At 43.3% G+C, this 25,512-nt stretch overlaps 1 protein-coding gene across 2 annotated transcripts in view; it reads right to left on the bottom strand.

Moving 5' to 3' along the window:
* Positions 1–25,512, bottom strand: part of rbm20 (RNA binding motif protein 20) — a 191,741-nt gene that overhangs the window by 41,788 nt on the left and 124,441 nt on the right. Inside the window, exons 6-10 of one of the 2 annotated variants that reach the window (XM_068002111.1) lie at positions 14,334–14,480; positions 10,306–10,437; positions 5,761–5,840; positions 3,350–4,061; positions 2,174–2,275 (exon numbers count right to left, since the gene is read on the bottom strand). In XM_068002111.1, coding sequence (XP_067858212.1) covers positions 2,174–2,275; positions 3,350–4,061; positions 5,761–5,840; positions 10,306–10,437; positions 14,334–14,480 — 1,173 coding nt within the window. The remainder of the gene's footprint in view (positions 1–2,173; positions 2,276–3,349; positions 4,062–5,760; positions 5,841–10,305; positions 10,438–14,333; positions 14,481–25,512) is intronic. The other variant, XM_068002112.1, reaches the window with a different exon arrangement.

The following is a 25,512-nucleotide window of genomic DNA, read 5'->3' as shown; positions in this document are numbered from 1 at the left end:
ATGATGCCTCAAAGGGAGTCGCTTGAAGTGTGTATGGAGCATTTGTTTTGTCCCAAATACAATAGAGACTGGATGATATCGAGAACAACCATATCCCCACCTTTGTGTCAGGAGAACAGCTCACAAAATGGAAAGTAATAACTTCCACACATCCCACCTGTGAATTAAGGTTGGGCAGGGTATGGGCCACATCTCACCGGCGTGATGAAAAGCCCAAGGGTGTGGTTATCGCACTATCAATCTTGGAAGCCCATCTAGCCGTAAAGGTATGGGCAGTAGAATCAATTGGGGTATTGGAAGGGCAAATTCATAAGGAATATCACCCCTTCCCACCATACGTGGTACAGATTAGTGAAATATGGACAGCTCCAGACATGGCAGGATGCTCCTTAATCAAAGACACGTCAATGTGTCGAAATGATCTAATGGAAACGAATAAACCAGCACGTGAATTTGCATAGAACAAAGAAACCCCCAATTGTATCATGTCCGTGACAAGGTGGCACCCAAGACAAACTAAGCATAGTTATGTCAGGCAGGGACGCTATTGTGTCACAATACCCGCAATCTCTTTTGAGTATGGACCCCTCAGCTGCCGCGTCACCCACTCTTTTTGTTTTGAACCTACACAGGTCGCCAAGATAGATCATGAGGTCCTGTTACCAGTGGTCAGACATGACGTTACTAACATCACAGTGATATGCTTTCAGCCACTGACAAATTGCCGATTCGATATGGATATCTGATTCCCCCCTTGACACTTAAAAGAAAGGAGATCTTAGAACGAACTAAGATCTCAGTAAGACATCTGTACCAGCTATATCAGGAAAATCAGAACGTGGAAGAAGAAATTGAGGGGTTAGGAAGGAAATCATGGTGGCAGCACGTAAATAATATATCAATACACCCGTGGATGAAAATTATTGAGTAACTGTTAATTATTTTACAGTTGTTGTTGGTAATTATCATGTACAGATTGCTTAAATGAACCTTCATCAAATTGAAGAGGGAAACATGGAGCCAGGTCGAAGGGCTCTCTCAAGTATGGAGTACAGAAACTAAACAGGATGAGGGCATAATACAGTTTTCTTGATAATCTGATATACTCTAATCGTAATGCGTAATATTAACCAAATGAAATGTAGAAGCAATATGTATATCTTTATACGGGCTTATGTAAACTCAAGATGATCTTAGGCAAGACCAAGGAGATAGTTGAGGGATAAAGTGAAAATTGAACCTGGCTGGAACCAAGAGCCAAGCAGGGTTAATATCCCATCTCGCAAAGCTCGCATAAAGCTCCCAAACATTTAGCAAGAGGGTGCTGTTAATCGGAGGGGGGCAAAGTTGTGTCTCGGTGTGTGTATGAATGACAGTTTGTCAGAGACAGAGCATGCCAATACTTCAGAACTATAAACACTCCAAGGTCAAGAGATGACCCATTTCTAGATGCTATAATTGAACCAGAGTGGTTCCACTCAGGTTCAAGAGGAAGGACTGTAAGAATATGGTTGAAAACAAGCATAGAAGAAAAAAGGGCAAAGATCTGACAGAAACCCAAGAGGTCATTGAAAGAGTGCTGAAGCATTGGAATGGTGAAAAACAGTAAGATTCAAGAGACAGGTTGTCCTCACCTAGTATAAACGTACTAAGACCTGATAATGGTGAAAGGCTATGTAAACACTAAGACATCAAACAATCCTTGGTGGTTTTTGGAGAGTCGGCACAGTCGGATGGTTTACAAACAGGAGATAAGACCAGCAGTGCTTATGTACAGAACAACGCAGCCGAATAATATAAAGATAGGGCATGCTCCCTCCCAAAAATTAGAGCTCTCAAGAGGGGACGGTTGGAAGTCCATTGTCACAGGCAGTCCGCGGAGGCTAAGTCTGATCAACTTGGGTTCGGTGGACAGATCAGGTCGTATTGATTGCTTGTCATTAATGTAATCTGTAGACAGTTGTATTATAACTATAATACTGTTGAATGTAACATTGAAGACAGCTGTCGTACAATTCTGCTGTAAGTCAATCTATTAAACTTGCTTTTTATAACCACTTGGGCTAGAATCAAGCGGAGGTTATTGTTGATGGATTAACAACCCATAATTGCAACGGTAACGGGAGAAATCTGCTAACAACAGCTAACTTGTGAACCAATCACTAGGACATACCTGCTCCTTTGTGTTTCTTTCTGGCTCAGGTTCTTGTGATCTTCCGCTGCTCAGAGGTGACGAGGACTGTTTCCTAAAACACTGACTGTCTTCTTCATCAACCTACAATGATAACAACGGAGTGATTGTGCCTTGACTTGACCAAGAATAAAATATATGCCAAAGGTAAATGAGGCGCTTCTGACTGTTACTGTAAGAGAGCTACGTGAGATGAGTTTGGATCGTCTCTCTCTGTTCTCAGCAGGCATGGACTCACAATACAAAACTGCCACAGAATGACTGGTGTGGGAAAAAAAGGTCACACTACTAAAGTTGGGGCTGAGGAACAATATTGGGAAAGAGAAAGAAGAGTTTGTCCTACATCCAACTGCGCTATGCTTGATCCAGGGGTGTTTTATGTGGACACCGGGTGCCTGAAAGAGGCAATGTTTCCATTTCCCCTGTTAGCATCCCTCAACCTGATGAGCACATAATTTGCAAAAACATTTAAAAAAATTATCATGGTGTTTTTGGAAAACATACAAAAAAACATTGTACTCATTATTGGTGAATAATTATAGAATGTGGAATGAGTTCTGCTATTCTTATACTTAGAACTTACAGATACATGTATGAGGTAAAGAAAAATATTCAAAGGGTTTTGTAACTTTTATAAGTATAATGATCTTGTGTCTATTGCACTTTGATTACACACCAGATTAGCACAAACTAATAGTCTAATATGATGTAGCTGTTTTCAGAGAATCATACAAGGTGAATCATTTAGCAACGAAATAAATGCAAAATAAGTCAGATTCTTTTTGCAGTGACTTGTTGTAACTACTGTATCTAAAGATTTTCACCACATTGCCTATTGAGCAAGGGGTGTCAACTCTTTCATCTCAATGGGTGACAAGGAAGTAAAGTACTTAATTGCTGTAAAGAGCCATGGGACGTCCTGAGATTGTGAAAGGCACTGTATAAATGCAACTTCTTTCTTTCTTCCTTTCTTTAAAAACTCTGAAAGTTTGGGTTTCTATAGAGTGGTAGTAATTATGAATTGACTATAAAAATTATATAATCAGATTAAAATAGAAATCTACAGGAGACGGGACTTATCAAGAAAAGTGGCAGGTGACAATCAATGACAGAAGTAATTCCCTACATTGGTCAATGGCCATGGCATTTCATTCTTACCTCAGTGTCAGATGTTCCATCTTCCTCTCCCTTTTGTTTCTCTTCAGCACATTCGCTCTTTTCATCCTTTTCAATGGCTATGTGGAGTCTGTCTATCTGAGCTGGGGATCTCAGACTGTCATATTCACCTTTGTCCTCGGTCTGATCTTGGCTGCTTGCAGTTCTTCTCTTGCCTGATCGCTGGAGGAGCTCATTATCTTTCCCTTTAGTCCGTGGCGAGTGTTGACTCCTTACTGATTTAAGCTTTTGTTCTTTCTTATAATCCTCTTCATTTCGGATCTTGTACTTAGACTGGGATGGAATTGGGTTTTGAAGGCTGGATTTTGCATATTTATCTTTATGGCCTTGGTGACCATCTCCTCTGTCCTCCAATGATTTTGGACTAGATCGTCCACTTGGTTTTAAATACTGTTTTCTGTCATAACCCCACTTGTCAGTTCCATCTCTATTCTGTTCACAATAATTCCTTAGTAGGGATTCATTTTTTTCCTCTTTTCTTTTGTGAGAAAGGTAGTCCCGTGATCCTTTTCTTTCCATCCCATCATTCCGTTCTCCCCTGTTGGTTGCCATAGGGCTCAGATTGCTCCTGCGGGGGCTCATTGAGGAACGCTGGGAAGAACAACAGGAAGTCAAGCTTGGGCTATGGGATTCCATCCTAGGGCTGAGTGACCGGGTAAGGGGACTGCGGGACCTGGTCCTTTCCAATGGAAATCTGTAACAAGGAATGGTCCAATTGAAAAACCAATATATAGTGACAAAATATCCACAAAAGCCTTCAGTACTTTACTTGTGGTATAGTTTTCCGAACAACACAAATATTTTCAAATGCGGATAGCTGGTACAGTAATGTCACAGTCAGTAGGAGATCTACATGAAACAAATTTGGTCATTCTCAATGTGGTTCCTATTGTTTTTAGATTATTAATAGAAAATTGCTCAGAATTCAGTTCAAATTGGCACTGGTTCAGTATTCTTATTCAGAGAGGCCACAAGATCATTGTGGCTTAAGTTGTACGAATCAGATTTTGTGGCTGGGTTTCAAGCCCCACTCCAGAGACTTCAGGGCATAATCCAGGCTTCAATGCAATACTGAGGGAGTGCTGCACTGTCAGAGGTGACACCTTTTGGATGCCCTCTCAGGCAGATCTAAAATATTCCACAGCAATATTTGAAGAAAAGCAGGGGAATTCTCCCAGTGTCCTGGCCAACATTTATCCTTCAACCAACATCACTAAAAACAGATTATTTGGTCCGTTTCTGGGACCTTGTTATGCACAAAATGGCTGCTGCATTTGCCTACAATACAATGGTGACTACACTTCAAAGCCACTTAATTGGCTATAAAGCGCTTTGGGATAATCTGAGGACGTGAAAGGTGCTACAAAATGCAAGTTATTTCTTTCATCTATGTCCACAGTTATAAAGGCAACTTGTCATGTTAAACACTCTCCGACCAGTGGTGGCACTGCAGTGTCTCAGTTTTGCATGCCCCAGTTACTCAGCCTGTACTGCAGAGAAGCTCCAATTCTCCAACCCGCTCTACTTCTCTGCTTTCCATAAATAATAATATAAAATCAAATATTATATAGAGACTAGGACAGAAAGACTTTAAAATGAGGACTGAATAACCATCTGCATGTCATGGTCCAATGACCCCATACCCTCTGACCTCACTTTACTTGAAGACTTGACCGTGGCTACACCACAGGAGATTGACTAGTAGATAAAATCCAGAAAAATGCACTAAATCAAGTATCAAAATATCAAGATTTTCTGGGGGCGGATCATGTCCTCAAATAACCCGAAGAAATGAATCCCCTTCATGATGTACAATAAACCAACGACTAAAATTGCCTTTAAAACAACTGGAGGTTACATCGCTTACTTCACCCATTGATACCAAGAGTTAAGTGGCTTAACCAGTGGTTCTTAAAGGGACCACTGCAGGCTGCTCAGAAAACGCAATCAGAAGTGATAAGTGCTCCTCCTGGCCCCACAAAAATCTTGCCATCCGCTGGTGGCCCATCCACACTTTGCCTACGATTGCCTCCCCCCCCACAACAACCCATTACTTCCAGCTGGGCTCCGCGGAGCAGCCGCAAGATTTCCCTCCCCCACCCCAATCGGCGAGCTGCCGGTGAGTTCTGGTTCAGCCCTCACAGCTCACCGATCAAACGAACATGAGGCTCAGCCCTCACAATGGTTCGACCCTCCGGAGAAGGACGTAGGACAGGCAGCACAATTGCACTGTCCTGCGACCGTACAAAGTGAAAATCGCCCCCCGTGTTTGTTTTTTATTGTAATATGTATTTACTTTGCCAGCAGGTCTCCATTTTAAACAAACTATTTGAACACTCAAAATGACTGTAGTTACAACTTTGTTAAGATGTTAATAAAATACACTACGTTACCTGTCCCAGTCTTTGTGCATCTCCCTCTCCTTTTGAGAATTAATATCATTGATGATTGACTCAACATTCTTTCCTGGTTTCTGAGGAGAGTTTAAAGAATATAAATGAAAATGCCCTGTCACCAAATTATATTTTAATTCAATGCTTCAAACTCCTATTTCCCCTGACGTACAGTAGCTTATTAAACGGGTAATCAGGATATAGTTTTCGCTTTGGTGTCTACGCAATCGTACTCTTTAACACTGAAGGCATGTTCACTGTAAGGGAAGCTAAAGAAACAATACTTCCCCTTGTAAGGTGTGAGATTCTTGCCAATGACCTTTTTAAATCCATCACACAGATGGTCAGCAGCGGCTGTTGCTGTCAGACATATAACTATAGTAGGAGTGGTTTTGTACCAACAGCAAATCAGCACTGGTGTAATAATCACATGTGTTGTTAGCAGACCTCTGATAGCAATGGGGAGCCCACAGATAACGGGTTTACTGCAGAGTACCACAGCGCTAGGAACATAGGAATAGGAGTAGGCCATTCAACCCCTCGAGTCTGCTCCGCTATTGAATTAGATCATGGCTGATCTGTGTCTTAGCTCCACATACCGCCTTTGGTTCCATATCCCTTACTATTCTTGCCTAACAAAAATCTATCAATCTTAGTTTTGAAATTTTCAATTGACCTAGCCTCAATAGCTTTTGGGGGGAGAGAGTTCCAGATTTCAACTACTCAAGAGAATACAAGACTAGTCTATGCAACGTGTCCTCATAATTTAACCCTTTTAGCCCTGGTATCATTCTGGTGACTCTGGCACCCCCAATATATCCTGCTGTTTAGGCATTCGAACTCTCACACTCTGCCGCAGTTTTACCGCAGACATGGACGACACCGCTACCAAAACTGTACCAATGGAAACTGAAAAAGGAAACCAGTACATTGTACTAATCTATGTCTACTGTGAAGCTGCTGTCTTATTTACTACCTCGCCAGGCCAAAAATTGAAAAATCAAACCTCCTGTCAGCGCAGCACAGAACGACCAATGTCATTTTCAGCAGAAAAGGATAAAGTTTACACCGATATTTACAAAATACAGCTTGGGTTTAATGTACTGGTAGATTCCAGAAGACCTCCTTTTGGCTGTGCTACAGTGGTATGGCGGGTTGCAGTAATCTAGGTAATTTTGAGAATAGTCCACGCACTTGTTTGTGCAGTTAAAGAGGAAAGTAACTCCAGTACTAGAGAGTTTCGCTCCAGTGATAAGTAGAATCATAGATACATAGAATCGATGCAGCACAGAAGTAGGCCATTCCGCCCATCGAGCCTGTGCCGACTCTTTGTAAGAGCAATCCAGTTAGTCCCATTCCCCCGCTCTTTCCCCATAGCCCTGCAAATTTTTTCTCTTCAAATATTTATCCAATTCCTTTTTGAAAGCCAAGATTTAATCTGCATCCACCACCCTTTCAGGCAGCGCATTCCAGATCATAACTACTTGCTGCGTAAAAAAGCTTTTCCTCACATGGCCTTTGGTTCTTTTGACAATCACCTTAAATCTGTGTCCTCTGGTTCTTGACCCTTCCGCTAATGGGAACAGTTTCTCTTTATCTATTCTGTCTAAACCCTTCATGATTTTGAATACCTCTATCAAATCTCCTCTCAACCTTCTCTGTTCCAAGGAGAACAACCCCAGCTTCTCCAGTCTATCCACATAACTGAAGTCCCTCATCCGTGGAATCATTCTAGTAAATCTCTTCTGCACCTTCTCTAAGGCCTTCACATCTTTCCTAAAGTGTGTTGCCCAGAACTGGACACAATACTCCAGCTGTGGTCGAACCAGTGTTTTATAAAGGTTCATCATAACTTCCTTGCTTTTGTACTCTATGCCTCTATTTATAACGCCCAGGATCCCGTATGCTTTTTTAACCGCTCTCTTAACCTGACCTTTAAATATTTGTGTACATATACCCCCAGGTCTCTCTGTTCCTATACACCTTTTAGAATTATGCCCTTTAGTTTATATTGCCTCTCCTCATTCTTCCTACTGAAATGTAACACCTCGCATTTTTCTGCGTTAAATTTCATCTGCCATGTGTTCACCCATGCAACGAGCCTGTCTTTATCCTCTTGAAGTCTATCACTATCCTCCTCACTGTTCACTACACTTCCAAGTCTTGTGTCATCCGTAAATTTTGAAATTGTGCTCTGTACACCCAAGTCCAAGTCATTAATATATATCAAGAAAAGCAGTGGTCCTAGTACCGACCCCTGGGGAACACCACTGTACACCTCCCTCCAGTTCGAAAAACAGATGCAAAGTTCTCATTTACTACCTCAGCCATGCCCTCTGCCTCCATGCGTAGATCTCCTTTTTGGTCCCTGATCGGCCACACTCTCCTCTTTCAACCTGTTTACTACTTATCTGCCTATAGAAGACGTTTGGATTCCCTTTTATGGTAGTCGCCAGTCTATTCTCGTACTTTCTCTTTGTTCCTCTTATTTCCTTTTTCACTTCTCCTCTGTACTTTCTATATTCAGCCTGGTTCTCACTTGTATTATCAACCTGACATCTGTCACACGCCCCCTTTTCCTGTTTCATCTTACCCTCTACCTCTTTCATCATCCAGGGAGGTCTGGCTTTGGTTGCCCTACCTCTCCCCCACGTGTAATGGTTTAAATTTTGATTTTAAATTATCTTTGATTGTAAGACCTCAGCCACGTCCATTTCATGGAGTGATGGGTGGAGTTGAGGTATGGGAGTGCTGTCAGGTGTCAGGGGTTTCACCCTGAACATCCCACTCCACAGTACGATAACCAATACTAGATATATTTTTGTTACAAACTGATAAGGGGCTGAGTTCTGTGGGCATTCAAGTGTCTGCCAAGTAGCATCCCATGATTATCATCAAACATTCCAGCTAATAAAGTTGTTGAGGCCAGGTCAATTGAAAATTTCAAGACTGAGATTGATAGATTTTTGTTAAGAAAGGATACTAAGAGTTATGGAACCAAGGCGGGTAGATGGAGTTAAGATACAAATCAGCCATGATCTAATTGAATGGTGGAACAGGCTCGAGGGGCCGAATGGCCTATTTCTGTTCCTATGTTCCTAAGGTGCTCAGACGTAACATCGCTCCAGCGTGTCTGCTCCAATATTGTTGCACAGAGCAGTTCTGTCAAAACGCTGATACATAAACTAAAACTTTAAAAATTATCAGCCAACCAGGGAGAAACACTATAGCTAAGTACCTATTGGTATAAGTACCTATAAACATCTTCTATTGATAGCCCAACCAAAGAGTCACTCTGCTCTTTACGCTACTCATTGGTTCGTGGTATAACAAAAGGGAAAGTCAACAGGATGCCTTTATTTATTCTGGTGAATGTGTTGGCGGACAGTGAAAAGGAAGGGTGGTGTTAATAACATTGGAAAATATTAGTTCTGCTGACTTATTTTCTGATTTAAGAGGGTGAGGTTATAAAGAGGGCAGCAGAGTGAGACCCGACCATACTCAACTTGTCAGATTTCTCTACACCCTAGATTAGATGTGAATGCAAAATGTGATCCAGGCAGGGACTCCCGTAGGGGGATTAGTTATACACTTGTTTTTAATATTAACAGATGGCAGTGTGACACAAGTGAAAGAGCATGTCTCTCCTCTCCAGGAGGCAGGGAGTTCAAATTCCGTGGCTGCCTGTAACTTGATTTGGTTTGTAGCAGTGGAGGAGCAACATGTTACATCTTGGTGGGTTGGGGAAGGGGATGGCATGTATCTTCCATCTTATTCTGGTACACTATTAGCAGCAGTCCTCCTAAGCTCCAAATACACCTCTCCAACACACTTTTACTGCTCTTTACATCCTCACTGTGTTGAGATCAAGACTCATTGGCCTAGTTTTTCTACTTCTGCGGAGGTGGGGCACATCACAGGCGGGACGGGACTGGACTTCCACTTGCCAAAGAGATGTTCTCCAGACTCCAGCTGATCTTCTGTCTTTGGGGGTCATTTGCATATCGGAGGGGGCCGGGGGCGAGGGCGGGTCCCGGCCTTTGCCTTGGTATCCCACTGAAATGGAGGTAGAAGTTTGCTGCAGTAGGTCTTGGAATACTGCTGCAGTACAAGGGTGCAGGCAGCCTCCGTACTGGCTGTAAAACAGGTAATTTACCACTTCGTCATGTGCACTCCATTGCTCGGAGAGAGACTGTACAAGCCCCACCATCCAGAAAATGTATGCTTAAAACCTATGCTTAGCTTCACCTACCCACTACTTCTTGATCTAGCTAATCTTCTACTCATTTCAAGCTTGGTCCTTCAATATCGACCTTGACTCTTTACTTAAGTTTCTCAATAAAGAACAGTCACAGAGCTACCTGTACCTCAGCCTTTCCCAATTATAGGAGAATTCGTCTTAATAAAAAGAGAATGCTTCACTTCTTTAAACTGCAAAGTGTTCATTTTTATTTCCCTTGTAACGACCCTTATCGTGTCTTATGTTGATCAGATTATCTTGGTACCTGGGTTCAAGTATGTTTATACATTTCGATATAACCTTACCTTCAACTTGAGTTCCTTGTATTGCTTGGACATGCGGACAAGTAGCTGTTGCTCATTAATGACAGGAGGTTTCTGCTGATAGAATTGCACCATAGCCTGTGCTGCCTCAGGATATGCCATCTCCAGAAAGGCCTGCAAAAAAAGAAAGATAATCAGTCTATACCCGGTGACGGTGGTGCTGTGAATTAGTAAGCTGTACTTTGGTGTGTTGATTCATCATCGCATGGAGGGCTACAACACAGATTGATGATTGTAAATTCCTATATAGTGATTTCTCAGCCTCAATCAGGGCTGAAGCACCAAGTACATTGCGGACGGAGTGGATTGTGAACCAAGTGGGAAGTTAAGAATTTGGTGAGAGGGGGAAGGACAGTGAACAGAGAGGAGGAGCTCTGAGTGACCCGGAATAAAAGGGGAGGTTAATCGGGGTAAGTAAACAGTAAGTAAATTAACAATAATCGAGTATCTAGAGGGCGTTTAGAAAAAAAGGTTTTCTAAATATAATGGACAGGTTGCTGAGACCCATTGCCTGCAATTCCTGCGCCATGTGGGAACTGCAGGACACTCCATGTGTCCTGGAGGGCCACATGTGCAGGAAATGCCTCCAGTTGCTCGAGCTCAAGCTGAGAGTTTCTGAGCTTGAGGGGCAGCTGGAGTCACTACAGAGCATAAGGGAGGCAGAAGGTTTCCTGGATCGTACATTCCTGGAGGTGGTCATCCTGCAGCCTCAGAGAGTTCAGGGTAGCAAGTGGGTGGCCATCTGAAAGGGTAGGAAGAGGCAGGCGGTGCAGGAATCTCCTGGGTGTGTGGCACTCTCAAACCAGTATGAGGGTGATGACACCTCGAAGGAGTACAGCTCTGAGCATGGCACCATGGGGCAAAGGACTGCACAGGGGGGCACAGTGAAGTGTAGAAATGTGGCAGTCATAGGGGATTTGATAGTCAGGGGGACAGACAGGCGTTTCTGAGACCGTCGACATGAGTCCCGCATGGTGTGTTGCCTCCATGGCGCCAGGGTAAAAGACATCATGGAGAGGGTGCAGAACATTCTGCAGAGGGAAGGGGAACAGCCAGAAGTTGTGATCCGTGTGGGTACCAACGACATAGGGAAGGAAAGGGATGAGGTCCTGTAGTTAGAGTTTCAGGAGTTAAGGAGGAAGTTAAAAAGCAGGACCTCAAAGGTAGTAATCTCTGGATTACTCCCAGTGCCACGTGCTAGTGAGTACAGAAATAGGAAAATAAGGCTGGTTAATGCATGGCTAGGGACATGTTGCAGGAGGGAGAACTTTGGGTTCTTGGGGCATTGGGATCAGTTCTGGGGCAGGAGCGACCTGTTCAAGACGGACAGGTTGCACCTCAACAGAGCTGGGACAAATGTCCTCGCGGGAGGTTCACTAGTGCTGTGGGGGAGGGTTTACACTAATTTGGCAGGGAGATGGGCACCAAGATGTAGATTTAGAAAGGAGAAACAAGGTGCACAAAGGATTGGGAGAGACAGAGAGCACTAGAGTAAGAAATAGTACAGTCTTAGGTGGGATCAGACTAAGAGAGAAAATGGGAAGGTCTAAGATAGGTTTAGAGTGCATGTGTGTGGTAAATAAGGTTGGTGAGCTGCAGGTGCAAATAGCCACATGAGAATATGATGTAGTGGTGATAATGGAGACCTGGCTCAAAAAAGAGCAGGATTGGGTACTAAATTATCATGAATTCAAGGTGTTAAGGAAAGATAGGGAAGGAAAAAAAAGGAGGGGGTGTGGCAGTATCGATTAAGGAGAATATTACAGTGCTGGAGAGAGAGGATGTCCTTGAGGGATCAAGAACAGAATCTATTTGGTTAGAGTTAAGAAACAATAGAGGTGCCATTACACTACTGGGTGTATTCTATAGACCACCAGCTAGTGGGAAGGATATAGAGGAGCAAATTTGCAGAGAAATTACAGAGAGGTGCAAGAATTATAGAGTAGTGATAATGGGGGACTTCAACTACCCTAATATAGACTGGGATAGTAATAGTGTAAAGGGCAAAGAAGGGTGGAATTTTTGAAGTGTGTTCAGGAGAACTTTCTTGATCAGAATGTTTCCAGCCCAACGAGGAAAGAGGCATTGCTGGATCTGGTTCTGGGGAATGAAGTCGGTCAAGTGGAGCAAGTGCCAGGGGGGGGAACATTTAGGGAACAGTGATCATAGTTATCATAAGGTTTAGATTATTTATGGAAAAGGACAAGGAACAATCTAGAGTAACAATACTTAATTGGAGGAGGGCTAATTTCAGTGGGTTGAGAACAGATCTGGCCCTGGTAAATTGGAATCAAAGATTGGCAGGCAAAACTGTTCAAACAATAGGCGGCCTTTAAAGAGGAGATGGTTCGGGTACAGTCTAAGTAGATTCCCACGAGGGGGAAAGGTAGGGCAACCAAAGCCAGGCCTCCCTGGATGATGAGACAGAGAATAAGATGTAGCTGAAAAAGGGGGCGTATGACAGACATCAGGCTGATAATACAAATGACAACCAGGCTGAATATAGAAAGTTCAGAGGGGAAGTGAAAAAGGAAATAAGAGGAGCAAAGAGAGAGTATGAGAATAGACTGGCGGCTAACATAAAAAGGAATCCAAAAGTCTTCTATAGGCATGTAAATAAGAAATGTGTAATAAGAGGAGGGGTGGGGCTGATTAGGGACCAAAAAGGAGATCTATGCATGAAGGCAGAGGGCATGGCTGAGGTACCAAATGAGTACTTTGAATCTGTCTTTACCAAGGAAGAAAATGCTGCCAAAGTCACAGTAAAAGGCGAGGTAGTTGAGATACTGCATGGGGTGAAAATTGACAAAGAGGAGATACTTGAGAGTACTTAAAGTAGATAAGTCACCCGGTCCGGATGGGATGCATCCTAGTTACTGAGGGAAGTAAGGGTGGAAATTGCGGAGGTGCTGGCCATAATCTTCCAATCCTCCTGGAAGGGTGGTGCCAGAGGACTGGAGAATTGCAAATGTTACACCCTTGTTCAAAAAAGGGTGTAAGGATAAACCCGGCAACTACAGGCCAGTCAGTTTAACCTCGGTGGTGGGGAAGCTTTAATAATCCAGGATGCGATGAGTAGTTATGATGTGGAATGCACAGTTTGAAAGGCTGGTGGAAGCAGATTCAATCATGGCTTTCAAAAAAGAATTGGATAGATATTTGAAGGGAAAAAATTTGCAGGGCTATGAGGAAAGAGCGGGGGAATGAGACTAACTGGATTGCTCTTACAAAGAGCCGACACGGGCTCGATGGGCCGAATGGCCTCCTTCTGTGCTGTAACCATTCTATGATTCTGTGAACCAGGTCACTGAGGTGAACTGCCAATGTGGAGCTCAAGAGCTTCCCCACAGGGAAAAAAGGTAAACTAGCTCAGGTCACTTCACACATCTCCAAGCAACTGGACACACTGCAGTACTGGGAGAAGTTTAATGATTTTTTAAAAATTAATATGTTGGAAAATTCAATTTTTTTTAAACCAAGAATACATTACTTTAAAAAATAATAATTAAAGCAATATTCCAGGAACAGGACGTACAGTGGCTTTATCCTAGAGTGTTTCTTGATCAAAACTCATCCAGGTTTTGAGAAAAAACATAACACTTAAAGAAGTAAGAAAATTGAAAGCATTACTCTGTGATAACTTGGCCCCCAATCAAAGCCACCATACTTGTGTTATGTCTCGGGCTGGGCACCGAGGCTTGACGCCTCAGCTGTCCGGTTTGGCACACCAGCACACCTCTTTGATCTATGATAGGCAAAATTAGCATTCCCGAGGAATTGAGAAATGCTCATGGGAAGTGGAGTCTTTAGAGCGGCTTTGTAAACTTACAAACACTTTGAAATATTTGCTTAACTTGTAAATAAGCTCTATTAAAAAGAACACCTGGGTTTAATTTTAAAGGAATACTTGACGATAAGGCTATGGTATGCTGTTTTACAGAGCACTGTGTTAATAGAGTTTAAAACGATACAGTGGAATTAACAGCTGGAAGAAATCATGGTTTTCACACCTGGTTTGTGGCCCTCATGAGAATGTAGTTAGTGACTTTCCCAAATGGAAGTCCAAGATTAATGACGTCGCCCTCCGTGCAGCTTCCTTCAGGAAGATTACAGATGTGAACAACTCGGCTGGGTCCAGGCTTCCTTTGTGGAAACTGCTAGAAACAAAGAACATTAAATTCAAAGCAACGGGAAGTGCTTTCGTGTTAGAAAACCCACACGCAGACAAAATCTGCGACAAGCATAATGTGCTAATTTTTCCACTGGGCGAGGTCATAGTGTTGCACACCCATAATTTACACACCTGTGTTTACATCTATTTTTTGAAGTTCATCTCCATATCCGCTAATCTTAGGTCTGCTTGGATTCACATTTCCACTGCCAATGAGAAAGTGGTGGTCAGCCTGCTCCCAGGGCAATGGTGCTCTTGACCAGCCACGAGGAGGTAGGGGGTACAGTACTGCTAGACGGGGCATCTCAATCAAGTTTATCCTCCCTGTCCAAGGAGATTCTATAATCTTTGGCAGTGCAGATTAGAAACTGGGCGGACTGAGGGACTAAACCTGGGTCCTTCGTACTCCACGGTGCTGTCTGTTAGTGAACAACGTACAACACAACCACATAATCCCCCATATCATTATCTGTGATCTTTCCATTATTTGCCTGGTGTTTAAGGTGGTGATCTGTGAATGATCGTGAATCTGTGGTGTACTCAAACTCATGGGCAACGTGAATTCCGCTCATCATGGGTTCAAAGAGGTCGGTTTATCCTGCGCTAATTTTGACTTGGCATGAGTCGGGTGGTGCATGGCATTGTGACAAATGAGCTCCAGTTTGCCTGAGAGAGGAGTCCAGTCACCACTCACAGGGCAAAGTTTGATTAAAATATTTTGAAATAATCAGAAAACGCATCTTTACCAACTCTGAACCTATGTGTCTTGTGTACAGCATGTTTCAAAAAAACTGATAAATAAATAATGCTAACCCAGGAGGAAGATTCCATGTGGAAAACACAATTAACCTCTTTTGGCCTGTGGGATGGGGGGGCATAAAGCAAGCAATGTACTACTACTACTACTACTACTACTACTACTACTACTACTACAACAACAACAACAACTCACATTTATATAGCACCTTTAATGTAGTAAAGCATCCCAAAGCGCTTCACAGGACCGTTATCAAACAAAATTCGACACCAAACCACATAAGGAGATGTGAGGATAGGTGACCAAAAGCTTGGTCAAAGAGGTAGGTTTTAAGGAGCTTCTTAAAGAAGGAGAGAGAGGTAGAGAGACGGAGAGGTTTAGGGAGGGAATTCCAGAGCTTAGGGCCTAGGCAGCTGAAGGCACAGCCGTCAATGGTGGGGCGATTAAAATCCGAGTTGCGCAAAAGGCAAGAATTGGAGGAACGCAGAGATCTCGGAGGGTTGGAGGGCTGGAGGGGGGTTACAGAGATAGGGAGGGGCGAGGCCATGGAGGGATTTGAAAACAAGGATGAGAATTTTAAAATCGAGGCATTCCCAGACCAGGAACCAATGTAGGTCAGCGAGCACAGGGGTGATGGGTGAACAGGACTTGATGCGAGTTAGGATATGGGCAGCAGAGTTTTGGATGAGCTCAAGTTTATGGAGGGTGCAAGATGAGAGTCTGGCTAAGAGAGCATTGGAATAGTCCAGTCTAGAGGTAACAAAGGCATGGATGAGGGTTTCAGCAGCAGATGAGCTGAGGCAGGGGCGGAGATGGGCGATGTTACGGAGGTGGAGGTAGGCAGTCTTGGCGATGGAGCAGAAATGTGGTCGGAAGTTCATCTCAGGGTCAAATTGGATGCCAAGGTTGTGAACGGTCTGGATCAGCCTCAGACAGTGGACAGGGAGAGGGATGGAGTCGGTGGCTAGGGAATGGAGTTTGCGGCGGGGACCGAAGACAATGGCTTCGGTCTTCCCAATATTTAGTTGGAGGAAATTTTTGCTCATCCAGTCGGACAAATAAGAGACAGTGGAGGGGTCGAGAGAGGTAGTGGTGAGGTAGAGCTTGGTGTCGTCGGCCTACATGTGCAATCTGATGTGTTTTCGGGCGATGTTGCCGAGGGGCAGCATCTAGATGAGAAATAGGAGGGGGCCAAGGATTGATCCTTGGGGGACTCCAGAGGTAACGGTGCAGGAGTGGGAAGAGAAGCCGTTGCAGGTGATTCTCTGGCTATGACTGGATAGATAAGAATGGAACCAGGCGAAGGCAGTCCCACCCAGCTGGATGATGGGGGAGAGGCATTGGAGGAGAATGGTGTGGTCAACTGTGTCAAAGGCTGCAGACAGATCAAGAAGGATGAGGAGGAATAGTTTACCATGGTCACAGTCACATAGGATGTCATTTGTGACTTTGATAAGGGCCGTTTCAGTACTGTGGCAGGGGCAGAAACCTGATTGGAGGGATTCAAACATGGAGTTGCGGGAAAGATGGGCACGGATTTGTGAAGCGACAACACGTTCAAGGACTTGGGAGAGGAAAGGGAGGTTGGAGATGGGGCAGTAGTTTGCAAGGACAGAGGGATCACGGGTGGGATTTTTGAGGAGTGGGGCGATGATGGCAGATTTGAAGGGGACAGTACCTGAGGAGAGGGAACCGTTAACAATATCAGCTAACATGAGGGTCAGGAAGGGAAGTTGGGTGGTCAGCAGTTTGGTGGGAATAGGGTTGAAGGAGTAGGAGGTGGGTCTCATGGTCAAGATGAGCTCAGACAGGGCATGAGGGGAGATAGGAGAGAAACTAGAGAAGGATAGGAGTTCATGGCTAGGGTAGGGGTGAACCTTAGGGGAAGTTTGGCTTTGTGGGCTAGGGGAAGGGAGGGAAGCAGCAGAGGCAGCTAAACAGATGGTCTCAATCTTAGTGACAAAGAAGTCCATGAGCTCCTCGCACTTGTTGTTGGAGGTGAGGGTGGAGGAGGCAGGGGAGAGGGGTTTAAGAAGACAGTTTGAGGTGGCAAAGAGAAGCAGGTGGTTATCTTTGCATTCCAGGATGATCCTGGAATAGTGAGCTGAAGTATTATGACTGTATATTACTGACTGAGTCAACTTGGATTTGCAACTGTAAGGATCTGGCAGGAGATGTACAGAGTGATATGGCTTAAAAACAAGTACAAAGGTAAGGCAAGAATATCATTCTGTTTTAAAATGTACATGAAAGATAAATGTGGGTGATGCTATTGACTGTAACTTTTTTAAATATCAGTGAAAAAAAAATAATGAATATAATACTGGGTGACACACAAACCTGTATTAATATGGACATGAAGGACATATATGAAAGATACTTTTAACTCTGACTTAAACATATCAATGCAATAAAGACAATAATCAATACAGTCAAATTAATAAATATAATGTTCGGTGGCACAGGAACCTATATTACTATGGATATGGAGGATATACATGAAAGATAATTTCAACACTGGATTATTGAAGGTATCAATGAAATAAAGGCAATGCTTAACACAGTCAAATTCATGAATGTAATACAAGTGGCTTGTGAGCCTATCTTATTAAGTTCCCATTGTTCTTGTATAACAAAATAAGAGACGACAAGGAATGAAACAGGTGGTAGGTTAGCCCAGGAGAAGCCTCTGATGACACATGAGGCAATTTATATGAAGCAAAGTTTTGGATGCACTATTCCTCAGAAGATTGGAAAAAAACACAGGGATAGGTACCGCACTAATCATGCATTGCATGATTTGTACGATATGCTGCATCATTGCCTCTATACACAACGCTTGTGCATAAGTGCTTCATACCTCATGAATAATTGTGGGAGCACCATCACCACAAGGATTGCAGCAGTTCAAGAAGAAGGCCCACCACCACCTTCTCAGGGCTGCTAGGGATGGGCAATAAATGCAGCCTCGGCAGCATTGCCCACATCCTGAGAACAATTTTTATTTAAATTGGAAACTAATTTGGGAGGGACCAAACTAAAGAATCTTCATTGGGGATAGCAAATACTATGAGAATTATTTGAAGCTCAGTGTAAATAAAAGAGAGGAAAGGGAAATTAAAATGAACCAGGTGGGCACTCAGACAACAAATGATATAATTTTTGTTTGTTCTCAGAATGTGAGTGATGCTGAAAAAGCTATATCAAGCACCTAGGGCCGTTTCACTACGTTAAAAGCACTATATAAATGCAAGTTGTTGTTGTATTTATTGTCCAGTCCTGGTTGTCCTGAGAAGATGGTGCTTCATAGCATTTGCTAAGCCACTTCATACGGCATTAAAAGTCAACCAGATAGTGTTGACTAAAGTCACACCTGGACGAGAGTGGGTTGGGGTGGCAGGTTCCCTTCCCTGAAGGGTTTCACAAGTGTCCAGTAGCTTTCATGATCATTTTTTTCTAGTGATGGCGCACAAATTACCAGATTTATTGAATTCAACATTACAACTTGCCATTGTGGGACATCTGGGTTGCCAATCTAGTACCATGACCACTATATTACCATATCCACCATATAAATATAAATCTGAAGGTCCAAAGGGAGCTGCAAAGAATTATGGGATATAGCTTGTACATATAGAGTGTAAATAAAAACAGAGGAATTAAATATGGTCAATTTGTGAAGTACATGGGAATCTATTTTTCATTTTCTCCAAAAGATTGGACATTGTGATTTAATTTTGGATATTTTTAATGAAACCATTTTATATCACATTTAGATGAAGATTTCAGAAATAGTTGCCATGTTTTTGTACAATCGCAGTGGATTTGATCCCTTCTCCTGTCACAGCGAAAGGTAATTGCTGATAAACAGCAAGGGTCTCTTCTTGTTAATTATTGTTTACCAAAGTCTAGCTTCTGGCCTGTACATAGGATAATAATCTGGCCTTTCAGAAAGTATTTTTTTCTTGGATCAGGGGCACATAATCCTTGCACAGCTCCCCTCAGAACCTAAGGAAATTAATAAGTGCCAAGGAAGAATGAATACCTTGATGTAGTGTGGATAAGGATGTGGGATCAATTTAAGTTCAATTGCTTTCAAATGTTTAAGTTAAATTTTTAAGTTTCTGTCAGGCTTCAGCAGAGAGAGCTGCTGTAGCAAGTTAATTGGTTAGCTAGATTAAACTGGTACTTGAAGGAGGGGCAGGCCTGATTTATCTGAGTCACAAACTGTAGAAATACAGGGGCCTGTCAGTGCGGACTACACAGTGTGAGCTGCTGAGAGTTTGGTACGTGTGGGAGTTTGGTGCAGTGGGGGAGTTTGGTGCAGTGGGGGAAGGAGGTGCTGCTTTGCCTTGCTTTTCCGAACTTTTTCCCCAGAGCGGCAGTGGACCTGAGAGTAGAAGACTGAGATTGGGGAATAAAAGCAGCAGCAGACCTGCAACAAGAGACAACTACTGTGCGACGTCACAGGAGAGTCCGAGAGGTGAGCAGAGTATAAAAGGGGAGACCTAGAGCGGGAAGAGAGTCTGAGAGTCTAAGGCAAGTCATGGCAGCAAAGCTCGCACCCGTGATATGCTCCTCCTGCACTATGTGGGAAGTCATGGACACTACCAGTGTCCCTGGCGACCATGTGTGCAGGAAGTGTGTCTAGCTGCAGCTACCGGCTAACCGTCTTTTGGAGCTGGAGCTGCGGGTGGATTCACTGTGCAGCATCCGCGATGCTGAGACTATCGTGGATAGCACGTTCAGTGAGGTGGTCACACCGCAGGTAAAGAATACACAGGCAGAAAGGAAATGGGTGACCGCCAGGCAGAGTAAAAGGACTAGGCAGGTAGAGCAGGAGTCCCCTGGGGCCATCTCCCTCTCAAACAGATATTCTGCTTTAGATACTGTTGGGGGAAGATGGCTTCTCAGGGGGAAGCAGCAAGAGCCAGGTTCGGGGCACCACGGTTGGCTCTGCTGCACAGGAGGGGAGGAAGAAGAGTGGCAGGGCTATAGTGATAGGGGATTCGATTGTAAGGGGAATAGATAGGCGTTTCTGCGGCCGCAAACGTGACTCCAGGATGGTATGTTGCCTCCCTGGTGCTAGGGTCAAGGATGTCACGGAGCGGCTGCAGGGCATTCTGGAAGGGGTGGGTGAACAGCCAGTAGTCGTGGTCCATATTGGTACCAACGACATAGGTAAAAAAAGGGATGAGGTCCTGCAAGGTGAATATAAGGAGTTAGGAGATAAATTAAAAAGCAGGACTTCAAAGGTAGTGATCTCAGGATTATTACTGGTGCCACGTGCTAGTGAGTATAGGAACAGGAGAATAGACAGGATGAATGCGTGGCTGCAGGGATGGTGTAGGAGGGAGGGATTTAGATTCCTGGGACATTGGGACCGGTTCTGGGGAAGGTGGGACCTGTACAAGCGTGATGGGTTACACCCGAGCAGGACCGGGACCAATGTCCTCGCGGGGGTGTTTGCTAGTGCTGTTGGGGAAGGTTTAAACTAGAGTGGCAGGGGGATGGGAACCTGAGCGGGGAGTCAGAAGGGAATAAAGTTGAGAGCAGCAAGAGAGGGGAAGACCCAGGGGAAATCTACAATACAAATAGTACAAACAGTTGTTCAAGAACAAGTGAAAGGGAAAAGCGTAGAGCAGCGCAAAGAAAGTGTACTTTAGGCACGACAGATAAAATAAAAACTAGAAGGCGTATGGCGATTAACCCAGCATCAAAGCTGTGGATGGAGGTTGGGAACCTGAGCAGGGAGACAGAGGAAAGCGTGTCAGGAAGGGACAGAAGGTATGGAGTAAAAGGTAAAGTGTTAAAAAAGGAAAAAGCAGGAACTAAGTGTCACAAAACATATTTGAAAGTTCTTTATCTGAATGCACGGAGCATTCGTAACAAAATGGATGAGTTAATGGCACAGATATGATCTTGTGGCCATTACAGAAACATGGCTGCAGGGTGACAACGACTGGGAATTAAATATGCCAGGGTATTTAACAATCAGGAAGGACAGGCAGGAAGGAAGGGGAGGTGGGGTGGCTATGTTAATAAAGGAAGGAATCACTGTAATACAGAGAAATGATATTGGGACAAAGGATCAGGATAATGAAACAGTTTGGGTAGAGATAAGGAATAATAAGGGGAAAAAAACACTAGTGGGCGTAGTATATAGGCCTCCTAATAGTTGCAACTCTGCTGGAAGAAGTATTAATCAGGAAATAGTCGGGGCATGTAATAAGGGAACAGCTATAATTATGGGGGATTTTAACTATCATATTAACTGGACAAATCAAATTGGGCAGGGCAGCCTTGAGGAAGAGTTTATTGAGTGTATTATGGATGGATTTCTTGAGCAGTATGTAACTGATCCTACAAGGGGGCAAGCAACCTTGGACCTGGTCCTGTGTAATGAGCCAGGATTAATTAATAATGTCCTAGTTAAGGATCCCCTTGGAATGAGTGACCATAACATGGTTACATTCCATATCCAATTAGAGGGTGAGAAGGTTGGTTCTCAAACAAGCGTACTGAGCTTGAATAAAGGAGACTATGATGGTATGAGAGTGGAATTGATTAAAGTGGACTGGGAAAATAGATTAAAGGGTAAGACGGTACATGAACAGTGGTGTTCAATTAAGGCCTCAACCGGGATCTTGGGTTCATGTCACGCTACACGTTACCCCACCAGCGAACAAATGTTATCTGTTTTTAATATAACGGGTCAGTTGCTGTCTTTTCTATGTTTCTACCTCTCTATCTCTGTTTTTTTTTTGTTTGTTGTTTTTTTTTGGTGATTTGTATATTCTGAGACCTGGCAGGTAACACCTGTCTGTCTGCACACTGATTGCCTTGGCAACGGGCAGTTGAAAAAACTGTCTGTAATCACCAAGCATTGTTCTGTGAATTATAAATGCGATTTCATTTCGAGGATTTCATTTTCACATCGTTCACCTGACGAAGGAGGAAGCCTCCGAAAGCTTGTGAATTTAAAATAAAATTGCTGGACTATAACTTGGTGTTGTAAAATTGTTTACAATTGTCAACCCGAGTCCATCACCGGCATCTCCACATCATTTAAGGAGTTATTTTACAACTTTCAAAAAAAATATATTCCACTGAGGAAAAAAGGGTGTAAAAGAAATGACAGCCATCCGTGGCTAAGTAAAGAAATTAAGGATAGTATCCGACTAAAAACAAGGACACATAAGGTAGCCAAACTTAGTGGGAGGATAGAAGATTGGGAAGTCTTCAAAAGACAGCAAAAAGTAACTAAAGGATTGATTAAGAAAGGGAAGATAGATTATGAAAATAAATTAGCAAAAAATATAAAAACAGATAGCAAGAGTTTCTATAGTTATATAAAAAGAAAAAGGGTGGCTAAGGCAAACGTAGGTCCCTTCGAGGATGAGACCGGGAAATTAATGGTGGGAAACATGGAGATGGCAAAAATGCTGAACAAATATTTTGTTTCAGTCTTTACGGTAGAGGACACTAAGAATATCCCAACACTGGACAAACAGGGGGCTCTAGGGGGGAGGAGCTAAATACGATTAAAATCACGAAGGAATTGGTACTCAGTAAATTAATGTGACTCAAGGCGGATAAATCCCCTGGACCTGATGGCTTACATCCTAGGGTCTTGAGGGAAGTGGCAGTAGGGATTGTGGATGCTTTGGTAATAATTTTCCAAAATTCTCTGGACTCGGCAAAGGTCCCGGCAGATTGGAAAACTGCTAATGTAACACCCTTGTTTAAAAAGGGTAGTAGGCAGAAGGCTGGAAATTATAGACCAGTTAGCCTAACATCTGTGGTGGGTAAAATTTTGGAGTCTATTATCAAGGAGACAGTAGCAGAACATTTGGATAAACATAATTTAATAGGACAAAGTCAGCATGGCTTTACGAAGGGGAAGTCATGTCTGACAAATTTGCTTGAGTTCTTTGAGGACATAACGTACAGGGTGGATAAAGGGGAACCAGTGGACGTAGTGTATTTAGACTTCCAGAAGGCATTCGACAAGGTGCCACATAAAAGATTATTGCTCAAGATAAAGAATCACTGGATTGGGGGTAATATTCTGGCATGGGTGGAGGATTGGTTATCTGACAGGAAGCAGAGAGTTGGGATAAATGGTACATTCTCGGACTGGCAACCAGTAGCCAGTGGTGTTCCGCAGGGGTCGGTGCTGGGTCCCCAACTCTTTACAATCTATATTAACGATTTGGAGGAGGGGACAGAGTGAACATATCAAAATTTGCAGATGATACAAAGATGGGAGGGAAAATAGAGTGTGAGGAGGACATAAAAAACCTACAAGGGGATATAGACAGGCTGGGTGAGTGGGCGGAGATTTGGCAGATGCAATACAATATTGGAAAATGTGAGGTTATGCACTTTGGCAGGAAAAATCGGAGAGCAAGTTATTATCTTAATGGCGAGAAGCTGGAAAGTACTGCAGTACAAAGGGATCTGGGGGTCCTAGTGCAAGAAAATCAAAAAGTTAGTATGCAGGTGCAGCAGGTGATCAAGAAGGCCAACGGAATGTTGGCTTTTATCGCTAGGGGGATAGAATATAAAAACAGTGAGGTATTGCTGCAGTTATATAAGGTATTGGTGAGGCCGCACCTGGAATACTGCATACAGTTTTGGTGTCCATACTTAAGAAAAGACATACTTGCTCTCGAGGCAGTACAAAGAAGGTTCACTCGGTTAATCCTGGGGATGAGGGGGTGGACGTATGAGGAGAGGTTGAGTAGATTGGGACTCTACTCATTGGAGTTCAGAAGAATGAGAGGCGATCTTATTGAAACATATAAGATTGTGAAGGGGCTTGATCGGGTGGATGCGGTAAGGATGTTCCCAAGGATGGGTGAAACTAGAACGAGGGGCATAATCTTAGAATAAGGGGCTGCTCTTTCAAAACTGAGATGAGGAGAAACTTCTTCACTCAGAGGGTAGTAGGTCTGTGGAATTTGCTGCCCCAGGAAGCTGTGGAAGCTACATCATTAAATAAATTTAAAACAGAAATAGACAGTTTCCTAGAAGTAAAGGGAATTGGGGAGCGGGCAGGAAATTGGACATGAATTTAGATTTGAGGTTAGGATCAGATCAGCCATGATCTTATTGAATGGCGGAGCAGGCTCGAGGGGCCGATTGGCCTACTCCTGCTCCTATTTCTTATGTTCTTATGTTCTTATCTATATTTATTTCTGGTGCTAAGACCAGTGGGGGCTTACATCATTTTCTGGAAACAAGATATAGGCTGTCTGAATCTCACAGATACTTGAGCTCTTTGCTGACTAGTGTTTGGTCTGCCATCAAACAAACCTTTCCAACCCCTAATTGCTTAGTTGCAATACATCAGCAGGGCTCAATGTTACAGCAAGCATAGGGGGTGGATAGGGAAAATAGCCACAAATAGTCTGATGAATCCTGATGAAGGATCACACCTAAAACATTAACCCATCTTTTTTCTTCCAGACACTGGCTGACCTGCTGTACGTTTCCAGCTTTTTTTTTTGGTTTTAGTTCAGATTTCCAGCATTGGTGGTTTTTCTCTTTACAGTCACAGATATGTTATAAATGTACATAAAGAAGCTCTGGATCACAGTTAATACTCATGGTATGTGAGCTGAAGAAAACAGAGGGGTCTTATATTCCGAGATGTAAAATGAGATGATGCTGTGCTTATTTCACAGCAGATTCACATGCATAGGGGCTGTGAGCACCCTTATATCCACTGGCAAACCTTATGGATTTGGAAGAAGAGGGTTAACAGCAGTGACTGCCAAGAGTTGCAGAAGATGACCATGCACGCAAAAAAAAGCTTCCGGAGATCATGAACTAAATTTTTGCTATTTATGTTGTTGCTAATGAAGATGTAAAATGTGATTCTAAACGTTATATTTAGGTTTCATTTGTCGGTGCTAAGCATTGATAATGCAGATAAATTAATATTTTAACCCATTGATTGCCAGCAGCTCCAGGGAATCCCACACTCCCTGGGTTGACCGTCTTTCGTTGAGATTTCAGCACGACTGAAACAATCAGTAATGTGACAGTGACAACTGATATGGTATTCAGATGTCAGGAGTAACTTTACTACTCCAATATTAACTGTTTGGCAGTAGCTGTATTACTGCAATACTAACTGTATGGTAGACGTTTCATTACTGCATTATTAACTGTATAGTAGAAGCTTTAAAACTGTAATGTTGATTGTATAGTAGGAGCTTTGTTACTGTAATATTAGCTGTATATTAGGAGT

This window comes from Heptranchias perlo, chromosome 21 (assembly GCF_035084215.1).
Source record: "Heptranchias perlo isolate sHepPer1 chromosome 21, sHepPer1.hap1, whole genome shotgun sequence".
NCBI lineage: Eukaryota > Metazoa > Chordata > Chondrichthyes > Hexanchiformes > Hexanchidae > Heptranchias > Heptranchias perlo.
Note: the sequence above shows the minus strand (reverse complement) of the source record. Positions and strands in the feature narration are given on the sequence as shown.